The sequence below is a fragment of the Excalfactoria chinensis genome, chromosome 2 (genome assembly GCF_039878825.1).
Source record: "Excalfactoria chinensis isolate bCotChi1 chromosome 2, bCotChi1.hap2, whole genome shotgun sequence".
NCBI lineage: Eukaryota > Metazoa > Chordata > Aves > Galliformes > Phasianidae > Excalfactoria > Excalfactoria chinensis.
Genome location: NC_092826.1, coordinates 137,696,693 through 137,718,566, shown reverse-complemented (window position 1 = coordinate 137,718,566; position 21,874 = coordinate 137,696,693). Strand labels below are relative to the sequence as shown.

The 21,874-nt window shown below is 44.6% G+C and overlaps 1 protein-coding gene across 1 annotated transcript; it reads right to left on the bottom strand.

The window, feature by feature from the left end:
* Positions 1-52: 52 nt before the first annotated feature.
* Positions 53-21,054, bottom strand: GARS1 (glycyl-tRNA synthetase 1). The gene is made up of 17 exons (XM_072328757.1): positions 20,779-21,054; positions 17,638-17,739; positions 16,160-16,262; positions 15,078-15,219; positions 14,316-14,404; positions 13,140-13,216; positions 11,691-11,836; positions 10,654-10,803; positions 8,955-9,117; positions 8,288-8,452; positions 6,758-6,865; positions 6,371-6,516; positions 5,362-5,447; positions 3,584-3,693; positions 2,335-2,428; positions 1,423-1,613; positions 53-393 (listed from the first exon to the last, which is right to left on the bottom strand). Exons 1-17 carry the CDS (start codon positions 20,956-20,958, stop codon positions 268-270), a joined length of 2,178 nt encoding a protein of 725 aa, XP_072184858.1. The 5' UTR covers positions 20,959-21,054; the 3' UTR covers positions 53-267.
* Between the last annotated feature and the right edge of the window lie 820 nt (positions 21,055-21,874).

The window sequence follows — 21,874 nt, the reverse complement described above, 5'->3', positions numbered from 1 at the left end:
CAAGATGCTTCTGAAGAAAGCACAAGGCTTCACAAACACACAGAAGCGGGCATAATATCACGGCCTTTTTTATTCATAACACCTTTTACTTTGACTGCAGTTATTTTTACAGTTAAATTCAGGCAGCGGTTGAGGAAAAAGAAAATCAAATAGTCCCTGTGTGCACAAACAATGCAGCTTGGAATAATACACGGTAAGTTTATTTCATATTAACATGAACAGTAAAAAGTGGACATGTGACAGGGGTATTATTTCAGTCCCTTTTCTTTATTCCTCTATTGTATCCTTTTTGCCAGTCTCTTGTCCCTCAAATTGTGGGTACTTAGCCTCCACGTCAGCCCAAGTTAGATAACCGTTCGCCAGGTCACGAATTATGGCAGGAAGTTCAGAGACCTGCAGACAAATCACAAACACAAATGGAACGTGAACCTATCAGAATCTGTTTGTTCTGCTGGATATTTGGGGAATGTGGGTAAGTCAAAAAGCAAAAAAAAGCCAACACATCAACACCATTAGCTAACAGGATGACTTATATCACAGTCTGTGTCGTCTCAGCAGACTGCTCAGTTACTCAAGGTAAAACATGAGGAAAAATAAACAGTCACTGTTGTGAGCCACAGCAGGATTAATCCCTCTTAATGCTATGTTACAGTTTTGTAAGGGATAGAAAACAATACACACATCCAGGAGATGCTGTAAGCCATGGGTTTGCCAGGCCTTACTTACTCTAAGACCAGAACAAAAGGAGTTGTTGGTTGCCTTTTCATTGCTCCTCACTGTGCACTGGCAATATTGGGAAGAGTTGGCATAAGAAACCAGAAAACTGGCAGAAAATTGGTGATGACAAAGCTATGTGGCAGTGAGGGTTATGCAGGGGATACAGAGGCAGAGGGGTGCTCTGAGAAGCACACTAGGTTACACTGATCTGAGCTGGAAGAGCTCAGCACTGCCTCCTGCTGTAATAGGAGCCAAACTCCCTGGCTCCCACCAAGAATACGGAAGGGCACAGAGTTTTGCTCACAGGCAATGAGACTGCTGTAAGGAGATTTCCTATTACAGTCTTTGCATTTCAACCAGCTCAGCAAAGTGTGCTTAGGGCAAGCAAGCCTTTAGGACAACATTTCCACCAGTCTGACTGCTGCTGAAGAGAAAAGGCCAGCAGAAAGAAAGTGTGCTTGCACTGTGCTCTGTCAGCCAGGATACAGCAAGCACAGTTAATTCTTCTGCCTTTGGTGCTTGTGGATTCAAAAGTACCCTGAAAACCAATCTCTTCCCTGGAGGATTTCTCAGAACAGCTGCACTGACTAAAGGAGTTGGAGACAGCTCCCATGCAGACCTGAGATACTGATGGATCAGCAGCATCTCCCTTACTCTGTAAGAAACCAACTTGGCTGCAGCAAAAACCATCTGGCTGCCCTTTACCTCAGCTCGGATCTGGCGCATTGAGTCCCGGTCTCTCAGCGTGGCGGTGTGAGGCGTTCGGTTTACGGTATCAAAGTCAATTGTGATCCCAAAGGCTACGCCAACCTCATCAGTCCTGGCATAGCGTCGGCCGATGGACCCGGAGGAATCATCCACCTTGTGAGAAATGCCATTCCTGGTGAGTGCTTCAGCTGCAATAAGCAGAGGTGGAAATCACCAGGACTCATTACATGCTCAGCAGGCAACGTGTTTGTAGCAGAGTCTTCCCACACCCTCACAGCACTACCTGAAGTGAGGCACTGTGTGTCCTTGGTCTTAAGCAGTATCACAGGTCCTGAATTGATTTGGACAGGAGAAATCCCTGCCTATACTCCAAGTTCAGATCCACTCCACAAGTGCATCACTCGACCCTCACCCAAAGGGCAACACCAACAGGAAGGTCACTGCCCTCAGCCTGTCACTGCACTCCCACAGCTTTGCTTTAACACAAGAATGAGCCAGCCTAACACGTGTGCAGGGGCAGGCTTCGCATGGGGAGGCAAGGTCCAGAGCAAAGTCTGATGCAGACAGCAAAAAACACACCGTCTGATAGGTAGCCTGTGTTTCTATCCTTCATGTATTTACTTTTAGATGGCACAAGAGGAAATTTTGATAGGAAAAAAAAAAGAAGTAACTGGTTTATACCCTGTAACCAACACAGGGAAAGCCAAGGAGTTGATTAGTTTTGAGGCTGGTCTGAAAAGCCTCACAGATGTTCAAAGCTAACAACAAGTTTTAGTTTAATGGCTTTCCTTTTGCACGTGTGAGAGCAACATAAACCCAGTGTTATTTTTTCCCCTCCAGCACTGAGGAATAAATTTCTCTCTCCAGTGCAAACCATCACTGAGCCCAGAGTGCTTGTTTTTCACTTACATAATTCCTTGACAAAAGGCATGAATTCCTGATTCTGGCTGAGAGGAAGAACGGAGCACTTGAATGGTGCTACAACAGCCGGGAAGCTGAAGAACTAAGGGGGAAAAAAAAAGAAAAAGCACAAATAAATACAAGTTGAACAGTTGGAGTAGACTCTTAAGAGGTGAGAATAAGCTCTGAGTGAGGTTACAGGCAGGGTGACTGGGAGTAGCTGTCTTTTTGTAAGCTATTAGCATTCAGGGTTTCAGCACAAACACCTCACAGTGCTAGAGAAAGACTGATTTACTCCAGCTGTCCTCCACTTCCCCTTCCCTCCTAACAGCCAATGTTATCTCTCATCCAAAGAGAAATCTAATAGAATCCTCTCTGGAAGAAGTGATTCTCATCTGAATTACAGAAAAATGAAGGGTAAGAGGAGTCTCTCCAGGAGATTTAATCTTCTGTAATGGGAAGAGTTCTTACAATACCCATCTCACTGTTTAATTCCCATAGAAACCTGTAATGCACAGGGAATATATGCAGCTCAAAGGTTTTCTTAATCCTCCATAGACACCCTCAGAAACAAGGAAGAGCCAAAAGGATCAAGAAGTCCTTCCTGACTATTACAGTCAGCAGGACCTTAAAGGGTACAGGAGGAATGCAAACACAACATGATTACATAGAGCAGTCCAGGCTTTTCAGAAAGCAAATTGATACTTAAAAGGGAGAGAAGTTACAGTCCAATATCCCAGATGTCATGAGCAGTTTTGACTGAAAGTCAGCTGTGTCCTAAATCTGAGCTCCTGAATCTTGTTTCTGCACACACATCAGAACACATCAGGGTTATTTAGTTAAAACTACAGAAGGTTGCATCTCAGGGAGGACTGAGGAAATGGCCAGTCTGTTGTTCATGTTGCTTCAAACAAGTAAGATTCCAGGAAAAGCAGAAGAGAGGAAATAAAGTAGTGAAGAGGTGATTTCTCTAAGTGATGGGACCCTGCCAGCCAACAGTGAATCAAGAAAGAAGAATTTCCCTCTCTCCTGCCAGCAATATACTAAGAGCTCTCATACACACACTCTAAATACTCCCATTGCACGTGTATAAATGACACGCACACTGGCAAAAACAGCAATTCAACAGCCTGCTTGGGTTTTCCTCATCTTTACTGTGTATTAATACAGCCTTATCTCAACCCTTCCTCTGGATGGTAGGGAGAGGTGAATGCCTGCAGGTGCTTATAGGCTGAGGCCCAGACCCAGGAAAGCTCACCGTTCTCTGCTCGTCTCCTTCCCGAATGCGAAATGTGTGCTCAAATACTGTGTACATGATTCTCCCAATACCAAATGAGGGTTCAATTACATTTGGGACGATTTCTTCCACTGGAACACACACACAAAAAGGCACATCATCATTAATATAGAAAAACAAAAAAAAGCACATCATCATTAATGAATTTATAGCAAAACAAAAAAAGCAATCACTAAAGCTGCCTTTCTGCTCAGAAGTTCTGATTCCACATAGCGGAGCACAGGGAAAAAGAAAGGTTAAACATTTTTGCTTTAAATGCACAAACCTGGAGAAAAAAATGTGGACTTGATTCACAAGGGCAACACCTTCTCCAAACTGTTTACTGGGAGCCGTCCTCACACTGCCAGGCCACAAACTATGCCCAAGGCACTGTCTGGGAGAGCACTGTTTGGCGGAGACCAACACTGTGCCAGGGAACATGCTACCAATTAAGCAGGCTGAGTGATGGCAGGGTAGTACTCCAGCCCTGGTCCACTTCACCTACCAGCACCACTTCAGCATCCAGCAGACTTGAGCAGTGAAGCAAAGAGTATCAGATCCAACTCAAATTCCAATAATTCCTGAGCTTTTCACCACCTGCTGTACTGCTGTTCTACTCCCTATTCTCCAGTGTGTTCGGACAGGGGAGAAAGAATGAAGATCAACTACTCAGAGCTTGCAAAGATTCTCAGAAGACATGATATACTGTTTTATGATACATCTGTCATTCTCTCCAGCCCTTGCCACGCATCACTTAAGAGGGGTTTCCTCCTTCTCCACAGAGCAAAAAGGAGCTCAGCAGGCAACTTCTCTGAAGTTATGATGAGGCAAGGCTTGGCACAGCATCAGCATTTGCAGATTGAAAGGCATCAAGACATCTCAATAGCCCAGCTGCAAGAACAAACACAGCCTGTAGGTGCTATGAGTTGCTCTGCTCTTTCCTAGGAGCAAATATCACGCACCCAACCAAAGGCAAAATGATCCACTAGTTACAGTACAAACTGGGGAAACGCCTCCCTCAGCCTCCAGTTCTGACAAAGACTTCCCAAATGCCCTCAGGTGAGGTGCTTACAGAGCTGGTTATAAAGACAAGACTTCCTTAAGGAACTAAATCCACATATGTTTTGTTAATTCACCTTCTAGCCCCATTTCCCATATCAAAGCTCTGTGGAGATGTAGTCTGATCAAAACATGTGATTTTCAACTGCCAGAGGATATGGCTGGACCTATCAACTGACAGAGCCTGGTGAGCCTGGTCAGCTTGGTGAGCTGGCACGTGCCAGAAGACTTTTGGCTGCAGGCAAGGAGTGAAAACTGGAGCTGTAAGCAGAGAACTGTGCCCAGAGCCCCATCACCTGACTGCCACAACCCATCTGTTACACTGAAATGGACTTGGAGATTGAGGCTCCCAAAGTTGGTGCACCCACCCCAGCTCCTCCATCACTAGAAAAGCTGGTTCTAACACCCCCTTTGCAAACCCTTAAACATGCAAATGAAGCAGCAGGAATATAATACACAGCCTGAAGTCTATGAAACAGGTTACTGAGCAGGATAAGGCAACAGGCCTTTGAGTACTAAAATCCCACTGTTGAGTTTAAGGTTTGCCTTAAACTAACAAATTTCAAGGAAATAACATCTAAGGCTTTTCCTATGGCATATAACACCACCACCAGGACCCTGCAACTGGTCAGCTCCATATTCAAAGCACACTCTGACCTGTAGTTTGATCGTCAGATGTAAGAGACAAGACAGACATTTACCATGTAACGTCTTCTGAAATCTCTTCACAGTAACCATGTCCTTTGTTAACGTAAAAGTTTTCCCTTCAGTTTCAACAGTGAATTCTCTGCAAAGGGGGGGGGGAAAAAGAAAAAAAGTCATTTAAAAGCTACAGCAAGAAATAAACAGGTTATATTTCCTTAATTGCATCACTAGATTTACTTTGAGAGGAAGACAACAGAAGCCAGAGCAAATCCCAGAGATCAAAGAAACGCGTGGCATCACCATTCAAATAAATTCAAGTTAATAATAAAAATTACAACATATAAATTAAAAGCAACCATTCCTATAATCACAGCAAACTTAGTTGTGGTTAAGAGACTGAAACAAACTCAATTAGGAAATGGAAGAATCTCAGATTGAAGAATAAAAACCAAAGGGAAAAAAAACAAAAGCACAAAAGAACAGGCACTCGCTGCAGACTGTACACCCTGTTGAATGGATACTTATAGGAAGAGTTATGCCTTTCTTCTCATTTCACCCTTAACATACACAGCTGCTGGCCTGCTTCAGTCCATCTGACAACTGTTGAGATCTCTTACATTTTAAGTTCCTGTATGCATAAGGAATGCAGGTAGGCAGGTTGCCTCAATGCATAAAAGACCGTAACAAGTGCTAAAGCGCATCACTAAGCACTGGGGAACACTTACACCAGCTCTGTTTCTCCTTTAATTAAATCTTTAGTTCCATTACTCTCACAATTGTTGCTGTGACTCCTTATATGGGTTAATTCCACTGCAGCCAGCAGCTCATTCCCATACAAATAAACAGATATTTGAATACCGGTTGTGTGCATACATCAGGTATACATTGATGGATGACTGGCAGTGACTTAGTGGAAGGAACAGCACTAAAACATTTCAAGTGACCCAATCAGCCTATTCTCATGAGAAAGCTGGCTTCAGCAGGCTCCAATTCATCCAACACTTTGGAAACCCACATCAGAAGTGTCTGAGAAGGGGGTAGGACACACACACACAGACAGCTCACCCTTTGTCGTTCAGCAGCTGCTCCATCTCAGTGATGTAACACTCATCGCACATGGAAAGGTATTCCATCACCACCTTCGCATCCTTCTTGTAGGCTTTGCCAATGGCTCCCTTGTTTGCCTCAAACTGAACAACGTTGACTGTTCTGTATGATGCAGTTAAGGAAAAAAGCCAAGCAGGACACTAAACCCCCTTTTGCCCACGAGTGACATCACCCACACGCTGAGTTCTTTGCAGGTGATTTCACAAAGCTATGCTGAGCTGTAACAGTTAAATCTGTTTCCTGATTAATTAACACATTTAACTTTAAAAACAGTTGCATAGTTCTCGAGAACAACCCACTGTCAAATTGCTTTACAAGAGAACCTGGTTTATCCTGAAAGGATATAGGTTCTTTGAGAAGCTTCTCAGCTATAAGAGGAACTTTGGTGGCACGAGCATGGCAGGTGAGGTCATAGCAGGAACGATCAGCGCAGCCAACAATCTCAATCCAACCCTGAAAAAACAAAGTGGAAGCTTTCACTAACACACTTTTTTGCCCACTTAACTGTCAAATTTATGTTTATTTTCCCTTAAGCCCTCCCTTCTCCCATGACTGTTCTTTTTCTACGTAGTTAGCTCTATTACAACAAGAAGCCATCGCTCACTGGCTGCTCCTTCATTTGAATGATTCCATTTGTTTCCAGAGGAAACGATCAGTTATCTAACCAGTGTCTGTGTTCAAGGCCAGGTTTTCCACATGACTTGGCAGAGCACAGTGCTGTGCTAATAGCTCGGGGCTGGGGCCAGAGTATACAATTCTCTTACTCAGATACTACAGGCACATAAAGACATGACCCTAGTTTGGCTATTCTGACAGAGGCTGTGCATGGGGTCCACTCACATAACAGTCACTGCAATGTCACAGGCCAACCCCACAGACCTCAGCAGGATCCTTTCCATCTTTCAGCTCTTTATTAGAATTAAAGCACTTGGAGTTCTCCAGGTGCCTTCCAAAAATCTGCACATATTCCAAACTCTGTGGAAAGGCTAATTGGAAAACACACATTTCACCATATATGAAGAATAAAATATGGAAATAGATTCTTTTCTTCCTCAGTCAGAAAAACAGATTATGTACTCCTGAAGGAAGGAATGATTTCACTGTCTGTTACAATTACTGTCTAGTTACCATGTCTTCTGAGGCATTTCTTCTACAGCTACCATTTCAAGTGATACACTTTGGTTTACATACACTGAAAGAGCTGAAAGCTCTCCAAAAGAATTTAAAATGAGTTTTAAGTCTGCTTCCCAGCTGCTCACTGCTGGTTCACCTACAACAATAAAAACAGGCCATTCTTCCAAATGCAGTCAACAAGATAAAAGAAAAACAAAGCACTTAAAAAGCAATCAAAGAGGCCTGAACTGAAGAGCTCTTGGTAACTCAACTGGAAGGTAAGTGCTCCTTGGAAATCCTTCACTCAGCTCCAGCTGGCTGAGCTGGCAGGAATACACTAATTCCTCACACCTTGGAAGTGGGAAAGGATGAGAAACATTTCTAGCAGGAAGAAATCAATCCTGGAATAACACCTCCATGGAGACAAATCCTTGACCACCGCTCTAACAGGGGGTTACATTTTTCTATGGAAAGCACCAGGACTTGGTTTCACTTCATTGCAGATGAAATTCAATCAGTACAAAATCCACAGGTGACTTCAGACTCTAGCAAAGGAGCCTGAAGAACAGACCTACAAATAGGCATTGTGCAAACCCAATGAAAGGAGCCGACTTATCCCCTGAGGTCCTTTATGATTCAGGTTACATTGTGGTAACCGTGTGAATAACATGGGGCTGGACAGAAACATCAGACTCTCCACCTTCATACAGCAGGAACAAAACTAACAGGTGTTACTATTTGCTGTTTCAATTTTTCACTTACATACGATGTTTTGGACTCTGCATCCCAGCAGTCACAGGCATAATGAGCCATCTCATTCTCCATGTGCTGTCGGAAGCGCAGCTTGTCAGGAGATACACCAACCTTTGTAAGGAAGAGGTAGATTCTACCGATGAAGTAACCAAGAACGGAATTATTGATCACACCCTGAAAGAATCAAAAGCAGGAAGAAAAAAATATAACATATATATATATATCACAAATATTAACTCCCAGGGAAATAAAGCCATGATTTATCTTAAGAATGCTACAGGCAGAAGTTCTTGCAGCTGCCTGTGACAAAGTACTACATACTCTCTGAAACTCATTATTACATCTTCTCTTCTGCAACCTTTTATCACTGTCAGCCCACCCCCGAAGGTGTTCTAGGCCAGCCTGGATGAGGGCTTTGAGCAACGTGATCCAGGTAGAAGGTATCCCTGCCCACAGCAAGAGGTTGGAACTGGATGGTCATTAAGGGTCCCTTGCAACCCAAGCCATTCAACGACTCTACGATAACAAAGGGCTATGATCAGATCTCAGTCACACTGATGCATCAGAGAGAACTGTCTTAAGTCTGCAAGCAAACCCCAACTGGCATCAACACCGCAGTGTGTAATTCAGCCTAGTCATAAGAGCAGGTTCTACAGGCTCACAGGACGAATGTTACCTGTTCAACAGCATCTCCCAGCCGCATTAAATGGGCAGACTGCCCACTGAGCTGGGCCTTGGAAGAATACAGGAGGATGTTGAGATCTGCCACACTCTGAAACTTGGGATGATTTTTCTCACTGGGATCCACAAAGTGCTCAATTTCTGCCATGGTGAATTCCCTAATGGAGACATCAACCATTTGTATCAAGCATTTGGTATATCTGTCACAACCCTTCTAACAAATGACTGCGTTTTTGCCTCTCACAAGAAAGTCAGAGGTTTAAAAATATAAATAAAACCATAGCCAAGGCGATGGATAGAGTGGAACATGTACCAGTCTTGACAATGGTTTTACTTTCATCTCCAAATTCCCAATAAAACTTCCCACAATATCACTTAGAAATACAGGCCATGTTTATCCCCACTGTGATTCAAACCAAAGAACGCCACCTTTGGAAATCCTTCCCAAAACTGTTTGCATTTTCTCCAGACTATTGCACAGGGCCAAAGAAGAGTAACCCACTGTCTAGTTCAGCAACCTTAACTCATATGAGAGGTACCTATAGGAGTCAGGTTAGGTGATCATGTCTTGAAAATAATTATAGTGCCACAGTCAGTAATGGTGTTCAACCTATTCCATTTGAGGAACTTGTCTTTAATACCATCTACAGTCACTCATTGATTTTTAGCCTTCTTGACTGAAATCACTTCACACTGAATTAGCTTGTTAGCAAAAACCGTAAAAAAAACCAACACACCAACCTCTGTGTAATCATTAATTTTAAATCACAGGCATCAGAGTGTAATATGCTACGACAGCAAAATAACAGCCTCCTATAAATGTGCCACAAGCACATCATTTATATTTGATTGAAAATGTATTTCCATGACAGAAGTTGCTCATTTCCAGATGTGCAGGAGAGAACAGGAGGTCTGAGAAAATTCTAAAGCATTCCCTTAGTGCTAATGATGCCACTGCCTGGCAGTGACATTGATGGACAATATTAATCAGTTACCAAGTTTACAACACATTCTGTCTGTGTGTACAGCTGAATCACACTAACAGTACATCAGATTTCTTATTCCAAATTAGATAGAGGAAACATCTGCTCAGAATAATTCAGTTAAGATGCAGTGATTACCCTTAAAGAAGTGCAGTAACCACTTTCACCCTGAGACAGAAAGCTTCAAAAATAACTCTCAGTAATAATCCTGAGCTTTCCCTGCTGGACTGATGCTGGGACACAAAGACAGGTCTTGAGTCAGGTTATCTCCTCACTTCCTCTCTGTAATAAGCTTCAGAATTGCAGGATCTGCAGAATTGAGACAAGCAAATACTGCTGCAAGGTCAATCACATTTCGATCCCAGATTTTAGTCTAAAAATAAACACTGTGATGATTAAACAAAGCTGTGCATCCTGTAAAGAACACAACTACTTTTAATACGATTTCTTTATGGTGAACACTAAATTTTCATGATAAAACTGAGTTTTATCGAGGTGTTTCTAATGGAACAACTATTTCACAGATCCTAGACAGAACTCTATTGTTAAAACCTCAGGTAAATTGGTTCTTTGCCCATGAACCCTGAGACTCACTAGGCACGTTATCAGGAACCTTCTGAAGTGAAACAGTCACAGTACAAACAATGGAACACAAGGGAGGTGCCACCCACTCCAAGGCACCCTGCTGCTGAAGGAGGAAATCTGCAGTACCTCACTCTGATAAGGCCGGATCGGGGCGAGATCTCATTTCTGAAGGAGTTTCCAATCTGAGCAGCAGCAAAAGGGAGCTTGCCTTGGTTGAACTCGAGAAGACGTTTGAAATTGAGGAATATTCCCTGTGCTGTTTCTGGCCTCAGATAGCTGAAAGGAGATGGAGGATGGGAGTGAGTAGAAATCAGGGTGACGAACGTGTGGGGAAAAGGCAGAAAAATGACAACAGTTAATACAAAACATGGAGGTTTGGGTTTCTTTTTTGTAGTCTTAACTACAGACAGAAAACACGGAAGCAACAGGCTGTGAGGGAATCGACTGCCCAGTACTACCACAGAGGTCAGAGGGACTGTACCATCCCTATGTGAGCTTAGGCTGTGCCAGACTGCTTTCAGACATGCATTTGGCAGGCAAACCATGAATGCACCTCTGCTATTTCCCAAACTGAAGAGGTTTTAGGGTAAGGCCCTTTGAATCTCAACAGCAACGTGAGACTCTCCCACAGGGAACATCACTTAAACTACTTCATGTAGTCATGGAAAGCATGACATCTATCATGAATCCTACCTCAGGGCATACCTTCAACAGGAACTTCAGTTTTGCATTTGGTCCCCAAGTGAAGACAAAAATCCTCTGCATTATCACACTAACTACAAATACCTACTAAATGATGTTACCAATGGATCACTCCATTAAGTAACTTTATCCTGACAAAAGCACACACTGAAATGGCTTCACTACAGCCAACAGATTACTGACAAATCAGCACCCAGCATTAACTGGCTGCTTGGAAATGGCAATGCCAACCAGCAAGGGCACAGCTGTGATACATACAGCCTCACTGCTTCAAGTATTTTTGTGACTTTGCAACAGCTCCTTTTTGCCAAGAAGAATGCTAAACTGCCACAGAAGGCTGGAACTCAAAGGCAGGGGAAGGTTACTCAAGAGAAAATTGCATACTGCAGTCCTGCCGTGACCTCAATGTTAATTCCGGATGAGTTATGAAGAAGGGTGAGCAGAATTAGATTAGTACCAACCCAGGCATGTTTCCTCCGGGTCCAATGGAGGTCCTGAACATCAGATTGAAAGAAACAGGAGGGGAAAGGTCATTCCCAGTGATAGGTGACTTCACATTGTAGTTCACAAAGAGATCTGCAAGCTCTTGCTGGCCATAGTTGTCCAACTAATATCAAAACATATGAAAATTATTTTAATTAGTAAATAAGATAATTATACATGTATATAAAACAGATAATTACATCCCCTTTACCTGCTACTGAGCATGATCCACAGCTCTGAAACACATGCCCAGAATAGCCAGGCAAGCTAAAGTTTGAACCAATGAAAGAAGTATACCCTGGACATCTGCAAACCCATTTTAGCAATGTCAGTCCACAACTCAGATACATAGAAATGGAGGTATTGTGCATATGAGTGGGTGTAAACCAGAAGAAAAGTCACTGGGACTTCACCACCACCCACCAGCAGCTGAAACCATTCAGATGAAGCTAGAACATTGGGAACATGTCTTTTCCAACCTTGGTGATTCTATGTGGGGAAGGAAAAAATATAGAGCAGTGAGGGAGAAGAAAGCTGAAATTTCTGCAGTGCTTTCCCTGCATTCACTTCCTTATGCTTGAATTTATAACCAAATGACCCATGTCTAGCTTTGTCAGGATCCTTTGTGTATCAGAGAAGCCTCAAAACAGGAGAAAAAGTAGTTTATTAATAGAGGGATTCCCCCAATGGATGGCAAAGGTTCAAAGTTGCAATGTGAAAGAGCTAATGACTGCTGATCAGTAATGCAATGCACAAGAGTTGCTCCTTCTTGAAGGAAACATCCGCTCTCAAAGCATTTACCCTAGAAGTCATGAGAACAAACACCCCAAAAAAACCCAAACAAACAAAAATTAAAGGCAAATGCCTGCACAGCTGCTCAGGAATGTCAGACTGGAGCAACAACTCTTCTCACGAGGCAAAAAAAAAAAAAAGACAGGAAGATCTTTGCAGGGCAGTAGGGGAAGAGAAACAAATCTAAAGTGCTTCAAAGCCAAAGTAACTTCAGAACATACCAATTCAGTGCTAAGTGGTTCAACACCCTGCCAAAACTCATCTGACTCCATTCCTTTGCATCATAATCCTGCAGTGAGGTTTTGACAAAGGCAAAGGGGGACTCAGAAGAAACAGGCTTTTTACAGCATGTAGAATGCAGCAGAGCAGACCATCTCCAAGGAAAGAGCGTCAGCCCTACCAATACAGCATTCAAAAGACAGCCACAACAGCAGTAACTGTCCAAACAAGCAGAAAGGAGATGTCATTAGTCAGTAAGTTTCCAGTATTTCAGAACACATACAGACCTACATGCATCTCTGAAGTGCACTTTTATGCATCCTTAGAGAGACACTACAGATATTACTACTGTGCACTGCATTTCCCTTACAGCACACACATCCCTGAAGCATTCACCTCCTCATGCAGGCACCTACCTGTGTTAGAACATTTTCCATTTCTGCCTTTTTCTCTGCTGTGCACTTCTTGTCAGACATAAGCTTTTGCAGGTGAGCTGCGAGCAAGAAAATCCCACACTGAGTTTATATTGCAACCCTGTAAGTGATCCCAAACTAAAGGTAGACAAATCAGGAGGATCCTCCAGCATAAGTATACGTCTACCACCAGTTGACTTGTTGGCGTCTATCAGGTTACTTCCACTCCACTGTTAATTCCACAATCAGGGCAATGCTGATCTACAGCTGAGGAGCTGCACTAGAGAAAACAGGGCCTTCTCTTTATTTTTTTCTGATACTTATTTCTATAAACCCAAGCAACAGCTCGGTAGCCCCTTTCTCCTTATTCTCATTCTATGAAGATCTGAAATTGAAAGTAATGCCTGATCCCAAAGCAGAAAGGCTAATTTTATCCAATGCACAAAGATGCATATACTTTTCTTGGTACAGTAGGATTAGACTACATTCCTCTTTATAAGCACAACATCCTCCCTGAGACACAAAAGCAGACAGTGAGCTCAAGAATTTCCACTCATTTGAGAAAAGTATTTTGGCTTTTTAGTGGTAGCCAACTTAGCAGGCAGCTGTTCTGTGCTTTTATTAAAGCAAGTTTTAATCAATAACCAGAAAAAAAAAGAATGAGAGGACTACAAACTTAAGAAATGCCTGAAGTCTATTTCAAATTCCCAAAAGCCAACTTAGAATTAGGGCACACAGAGGTCAGCAGCTGCCTTGTAAGAGAACTTTCCATAATGAATGCATGCTCTGTCCTCTTGTATCTCCCCTAAATTATTTCTCAGTTCTGAACAAAAAGCAACTGAAACATATGAGAAGTACAGAATATGGAAGGGAATAGCAGGGAATCCTTGGCTTAGACAACACAGTAATTCTGTATGCGCTAAAGACACAGGGTTTTGTAAAAAAGGGGCTCAACTACACTTTGCTGAAGATCCTATATCTCCTTTAAAACACTAACACAATATTTAGGTGAGACTGAGAACTTCAGTAAGGATAAGCAAGTAACGATTAATGACCTATGAACACAAGTGAGAAAGACCAGATACAACAACCGGCCTTCCTGGAGAAAGATATTCCTTCCCCATGTCTGCACCACTTCAAGAAATGCCCAAACCTGCTGACCTTGTGAAGAAAACAAACCTTTCAAGAGATGATCAGCACGAAAGCATTCCCCATTTTTCATATCTTTCACCATGAAGTCAGCAAACTTGTCTACATGGCCAGAAGTCCTAGAAGAAATGATACAGAAAAGCAACATGTAAGCTGTTAGTGAACAACCCTGTGTATGGTGTGACATTTGTGCTGTGACCCACAGAAAGCAATGTTCAGACCAGAATCATTCCAAAAGCACCTGACATATTTAGCAAATCTGCTGGCAAGCTTAGCAGAAAGACACAGAGATGAAATGGTCTAGATCCTCACTTCTGAGGATTGCCCCTACACCCAGGCATGGATAAAGAGGGTTTCCAATTCCTGGGCTACATCTGGAGCTCAGTTAACACACTGCATGTTGCCACCCCTCCACCAAGGGAAGGATGGCAAAACAACTGGGCCGCTGCTCTAAACCATGACTTGGGTGTCCCAGTTTTAGGCAGATCATTTAAATCCTTTTCTTGTCTTTTTGACCTGTTAGAAGAAGGGATACTGGCAATTTCATACCTAACGGGACAGCCAGGAAACGTTAAGACATGATTCTTACACAGTTCAGTCACACACTGCTCTCCTACATTTATACAACAACAGCTTCTCACCCTGCTGTGCACTGATATGTAATTATTTTGCATTGCAAAAAGATGTGGAATTGGGTGACCCAATCTCAAGATCCCTGTGGATAATTTTAAAGCAGACTATAATAAGCAACCATGACCAGAAATGAAATGCTGTGAAAAGATTCATACTGACTTCAAAACTGGCTCTGGTGTGAGCATGGTGCAGTCAATCTCCAGGATTTGTTCTTCCTGTATAAAGTGCTGTCTCCATGCCTGGATGATGTTGTTCTTCAAAGCACATCCAACAGGCCCAAAGTCATACAGACCACTGACACCTGCAAAGAAGAAAAGGGGCCAAGTGTGTTAGGTGCAAGATGGTATGAACTTGCAATATCTGGAGGAAAGGATCTCCATTTTCAGCATTCCCATCAGCAAGTTTAAGCCTGAAGTCATTTTCTGAGCATGAACACTTCTGTGCTAGCAGAATAAAGAACATGGCTCATTACAGAGCACTAACACTCTACACTATTCAGTACAGTTCAGCTGCAGAGTGCACTGCAACATCAGATTATGACAGAAGATGAAACAGTTGTTGGTATGTGCAATCAACCACTTTAAGAGCCACACTCCCTTCATCAATAGATGGTTCCCACAAGGTATTATCCAACTGCAGAAGGAATCTGAATGCAAGAGAGGAATCAAGCATGTTTCATAGGCAATACGCTACTTCAGTAATAAGACAACTCTGTTACCAGTTTAAGCATAAAAACAAAACCAACTAGAGAAAAATAGAATACTTATTTTACTTTCTTAGGTAAAAGAGCATTAACCATATACTGTGCTGATCATGAGCTGCCTCAAATCAGCTACACGAAGAGGTTTAACAGCCACATCTGTTCACCTGCCTAATAAAGTTCATCATGGCAACATGTTCTAAAGTTCAAGTTAGTTTTGAACATTATCTTGCCAAAAAACAACAACAACAATCAGATGAATGGTTATGAGGAAATAAGCTGATCTTAAATGCCAAAACACTCTACCCCTCTGCCTTCTACTGTGTAATGCTTAAAACTTCTACTCATCTGTATTTAGGGAGAGGGAAACTTCCAGAAAAACTAACAGACTCAAGGGGGAGAAGGTTTACAACCAACTCGAAACAAAAGGAAATGCAAGATCGCATTAAGATAGCACCCCAAGAGTCCAGCATTTCACACAGCTACACAGACCAGAACATTAGCCTGAAGGAACTACAATGTAAGTATCTTTAAACTGTACCTCCATATATAGAAAAGGCTTGATCATAGAAAAACCTCCTTTTCAGAGTGTCTTCCATTTTAACTCTGTCCACGATGTCATCTTTGGGCTGTAAGGCCAACTCCTGTAATTCAAACAAACAGAGAACAGTTAACATCTCCTACTTCTGGCAGAAGGACAAATCTTGATTCATAACAGTAAATGGAGAAAAGTCTGTAAGGAACATTTTGAAGTAAAGGCATCCTGCCAACACGCTCATTTTCCCAAGCAGGATGGTCATGCTGAGATTCAAGCAAGCAGTGACAAACATGACTGACTGAAACAGCATTTTAGATACCTGAGGTAGACTCATCCAGCCTAACTTTCAGGTAGCTAAGTCTGCACCTTTCTTTACAGCCAGTGGAGAAACAACTGTTATGATCTTGAATCAATAGCTCAGCAACTGCTCACCTGATCTGGATAAAAGGGGGGTGAAAAGAACCCCGCACAGGAGCGGAATCATCTACAGACTGTATGGAGATAAACACACAAAGCCGAACAATACGTAACACTCAACTACTCTTCTCTTTCTAATCCTACACATTCAGACTGTGCTATCTTTAAGTAGGAACCACAGAGCTTGTAAGCTGTACCAGCAGCAGCTGCTAAAGCAAACAAGCATTCACACTACTGCCTTCTGCAAAAGTTGGAAGCAACTGCGATGCACTGGAAACACTGTCAAGAGAAAACACCTATACTGAATGCTGCACTCCCAAGGGCAAGACACAGTGTTTGCAAAGTCACTCTTGCACTGACAGGCATACAGCCCACACAAATTGTGTAACTGCCAAGCACACCTCTACACTGCATCCTACAGGCACTCCTCCACCAAAAGGTGGGGCTCAAAGGGCCACTGAGTTTCCTATCCTCACTCACCATTCTCTATGTCAATTTCCTGGTGGCTGAGAAGCAGAATTGTGCTTTTGTAGGTTTACTGATCTAGAGACAAAATGAACTCGAAGTTCTGCTGTTTCGTTTGCAGAGAGACATTTAAGAAGGGGACACAATTTCATGGCATCCTGCTCTTGGAAGCTGAATAAAACCGTAGGTTATGGGACATCACCAAAAACTTTATTTAAACTATAGCAAAGGATCTGATTTCTAAGCAAGCATATTTAGTATCAGTTTGGGAATTCAAATGTCACACAGGGAATGTGAAAATGAAACTCAATGAACAGCATTTCCTCTCACTGTGCACAGAAAAGATCTAAATAGCAAATGAGGGCTGGTGACACACACACACCTAACTTCAACTTTGACTAATAACAACAAACTCATATTTATTCACTCGCATATCGAGATTTAATGCTCACAGGCAATGAACGAAATTGCTTCTGGTCAGAAAGATCATCCATGTCAGCTATTTCAGAAGTGAACTCTCTAAAATGCTATGATTTTTCTATCAGAATCAGTGCTGTAAAAGCGTATTAAGCAGAGATTTCAGGGCTTTGCTGACTCACCTTTGCTTCTAGGACCCTCTTCCGAGCTTTGAGCTCTGCTACAGCTCTGTCTATATCCACCTGGGGAGCTTTCTCTTCCTTCAGCTTCCTTACCAGTTCTCCCTAGAAGGTGACAAAAGAGAAGACTGTGATTCTCCAGGTATTTCAGCTCTCCAGGCAACCCAAAGGGAAAGTTTGTGCTGCTTCCTCACTTCTCACTTCAATCCCAAGAGGTTTGCTTCAGTTATTTCACACACACTGGAGAGCTCACAAAACCAGACATCATTAGCGATATTAATGCTGCTTCCCCAACCTTGTTAAACCCCAGACTTACCGTTAAATCTAAGCATGCAAATATACTCCTCCATGCACCACTGTACAAATACATCACACATCCAGATTTCAGTCTTTGCACTAAGCAGATCCTCAGATGATCAGTACAGGCTCTGTGCTCTCTCTCTTATTAATAAGGCTTCTCTATTTTCCACTCCTTTTGCTTTTCTTCAAAGTTTAGGAGCACTTTAGACTTTTCCTCTGCTAAACCTGATCAAAACTGGCCAATAAGAGCAGCACTTTTTAGAAGAGCATCTCATAGGATACAGAATTAATTACCAGTCTTCTTTTCTGGCCACATTTCTTCAGTCAAAACCAAAGTCTGTGTTGAATTATTGAGGATTCAGAAGAAAAAGTACCAGGAGGAATAAAGCACAGAGATATCAGTACCTGAAGTATCAGTAGCTGAAAGGGGAGTGCTCTAAGATGCTCCAAGTTGAGCACTTTGCTCATGCCTCATACATCTCCATTACAGAAAAAAAAGTGTCAAAAAAATCCCATTTCCACAATACCTGCTTTTTTCCATTAATTAATACCACAGGTATCGACAACCCAAAGAGAACAGAATGCACAGCTGTCATTCAGAATCAGATTTAAGGAAGTTCAAGTGCTTCAAAGACCAGCAAGCTTAAAGACTGGCGCTATTAAGAGAAACACAGAACTGCTCAGGTTGGAAAAGACCTTAAAGACCATCAAGTCCAAACGCAACCTAACCTTACTACCCTAACTAACAACCCCCTGCTACATCACATCCAGAACAGAAGGAGCAGAGGAGGAAGACACTAAAGAATGCATTAAAGTTAACAAATATATGACAGATGAATAAGAACACTGCTAAGCTCCCTTAGCCCTGTCAGCTAAAAGAACAAACCAAAGCTGCAGTTTCCTTCCTGTTAACTACTACCAAAAGGTGATATTCACTCAGAGGCTGAGGGCTCTTAACTGCCATTCCTGGGAAACGTGGCAGAGGGAGGGATCTGATCTTTCTTTCTTTTCCCCTTTGAAAGTAAGAAGTTCAAATTGCTTTTGTTGAGCTGAGGGATCGGCAGTGGTAAAAACATCAAGGCAGCAGCAAGGCAGCTACTGCTGACTCAACAGAGCTATCACCCCGTTCAATGCAGAGCATCTAGAAGCAGCATAGAGCAACTCTTTGTCCTGAGGTCTGAGGAAAAGAGTGTTTCAGACGTATGCAAGGGACACAGCACAACCGAAGCAAGCAATTATGTTTGCTGACAGGACTCGATCTAATTAAAGCTACGAGCTTGAGCCCAGCCCAGGAGGAGTGCACAGCAGCACTCGATGTGGCACATTTTTCTGCAGCTTTGTCCCATAGACCAATAGAGCAGAGAGGGATCCACCCCTGGATCACGGCAGCTTATTGCATCAGGCGCTGCTGCAGGCAGATACGCTGCTCACTTCCCTCTCCATAGGCTATGAGTCCCTGAGGCTTCATTAAGCCTCTCCTCCACACCTCCAAGGGCTGACAGACAGGGTCTGCTGCACCATAACGTTCCAGCTACCCTAATCCTTCCTTCCCTATGCGTAAACATGTCAGTGAATTACTACTGTAAGCCATAAGCTGCAGTATTCCTATACGTTTACCCCCAAATCCCACCCTGGCACCCCAAGGCACTCTGCTCCAATCCCACAGGCAGACAATAGGGGAGCAATGATGCTAAACAGGCATCAATGCAGCATCCACACATCGGAGGGCTGCAGGGGTCAGTGTTTTATTAACAAGGAGTTCCCCACCAAGGCATTATGCCGGGTAGTGATTCAAAACAACTCACTGAGGCGCCGGTATAATTACAAAGCCATAAATCCATTTAATGGGGAAAACACGTGCAGAAACCTCCCAGCACATGGGACACAAGCGTAGATACGTGTGTAGCTAAGCATAAAGATGATGGATTCAGCCACTTCTCAGATGCTGGTGGAGAACCCGCATGCATCAGTAGCATTGCTAGAGCAGGGAGGAAGGGGGGCACGGGGAAGGGGGGCACGGGGAAGGGGGGCACGGGGAAGGGGGGCACGGGGAAGGGGGGCACGGGGAAGGGGGGCACGGGGAAGGGGGGCACGGGGAAGGGGGGCACGGGGAAGGGGGGCACGGGGAGGGGGGGCACGGGGAGGGGGGGCACGGGGAGGGGGGGCACGGGGAGGGGGACATTCCTTGTGTGCAGGCTCCACTGCCACTCACACATTGCAAGGGCAACGAGGTTCAGTTATGAGATAAACAGGCAAGCAAATCCTTCTTGGGTAAGGATGGAGCTAAAGGTAACAAAGATCATCGAATCAACATAGAATCACAGAATGGCCTGGGTTGAAAAGGACCACAATGATCATCCAGTTTTAACCCCCCTGCTGTGTGCAGGGTCACCAACCAGCAGCCCAGGCTGCCCACATAAAGCCTGGCCTTGAATGCCTGCAGGGATGGGGCATCCACAGCCTAATAGATATGACTGGGAATAACACCCGTACGAAATAGCTATCAGGATGCACATGAACGCATCGGGAGGGCACGCAATTAGAAAGAATAAGCCTGACCTCCAACACCAGCTCAGCCCCAATGGCAAGCCCTCCCATGACGCTTAATGGAGGCCGGTTGGGGCACAGCACAGCAGCCCGGCAAAGCCCCGCACGGAGGCCGCACACACAGCGAGGGGCCGCCCGGAGACACAGAGAGGCCAAAGGAACCCAAAGGAGACCCCTTCAGAGAGCAGCGAACCGGCCCACACAGCAGCTCCGTAGACAGGTGGCGGCGCGGGGCTGTCACACACGGCTCGGCCCGTCCCTCACAGCGCCTCTCTCCCCCCTTCAAGCCGCTTTTACCTGATGCCGCACCGCCTGCCGCAGCGGCGCGAGCAGCGCCTCGGCTTGCGGGCCGTCCATGAGGGTCGAAACCGGGAGAGGAGCGGATGGAGGAGCGGACGGACAGCGGAGCGGGCCGGAGAGGTGGCTGAGGAGGCGCAGCAGGGCGGGCAGAGCGCTACGGGGCGGCAGCAGCGGCATGGAGAGGCGCGGCGAGCCGCCCTGCCCCCCCCCGCATGATGAAATCCCGCGCGGCGTAAAGCCGGCCCCCTCCTCCACAAACGCACTTTCCGCACGGAAGGCGGACGCTGCAACAACCAACACAGCGGCAGATTCGGCACGGAGCCGCGTTAGCCGCCAGGGGGCGCCTTGACACGGGTACGAGCATGGACGCTCGCGAAGTGCGCATGCGCGCGCACTGAGGGAGTGCATAACTCGCTCCGGAAGTAATGCCTCTTATTTATTTCCGCGTAAATGGCAATAGTTGCGAGGAGCGCAGTAATTGTAGTTGATAGGGCGAGTTTTCATATGCAAAACGCTATTTTTTTTTCAACGCAGGCACCACCATTCGCTCTGCATTTTTTGTTGCAATGACCAAAACCGTATACGTGCGAGGGAGGGGACTGTCCCCTCTGCTCTGGCCCCCAGCCTGCAGAAACACGGAGCTCTCAGCGCCCCAGAACGAGCCGGGGGGTGATGCAAAGGCGAAGCCAGCCCCAAAAGGTGGCGACGTCCCCTCCCCGTTGTCCTTTACCATCCCTACGGAGCTCAGCGTCGTGCTGCGAGGCCACCAAACGGAGCTGGGAGGAGCGTTTTTGGGGCTAAGAACACAAACATCTACATGGAAACAAACACAAAACCCCCAGCGCAGGAGCTGTTATTAGGCACTAGATGGCAGCGGCCGCTCATTGCCTGCCTCATCCCCACCGCCCCCGGTCCGGGCCCCGCTCTCCGGCATTCCTGCGGGGCCGGGGCGAGGCGCAGCCGGGGGCAGAGCGGGGCCCCAAGGTTTCGCAACACGCGGGGACGGCGCTGAGCTCCGGGATGGATCCCCGCCTTCCCCTCCCTCCTCCTTTCCTGCCTTCTGTTTTCTTTTTCTTTTCTTTTTTTTCCCCCT

Coding starts and splice junctions, on each gene's coding strand:
- GARS1 (XM_072328757.1), bottom strand. CDS start 20,958: ATGCCGCTGCTGCCGCCCCGTAGCGCTCTGCCCGCCCTGCTGCGCCTC. Junction 9,118..10,653: donor TCCGGCCTTATCAGAGTGAG/GTACTGCAGATT, acceptor TGTCTCCATTAG/GGAATTCACCATGGCAGAAA. Junction 1,614..2,334: donor GCCTTTTGTCAAGGAATTAT/GTAAGTGAAAAA, acceptor TGCTTATTGCAG/CTGAAGCACTCACCAGGAAT.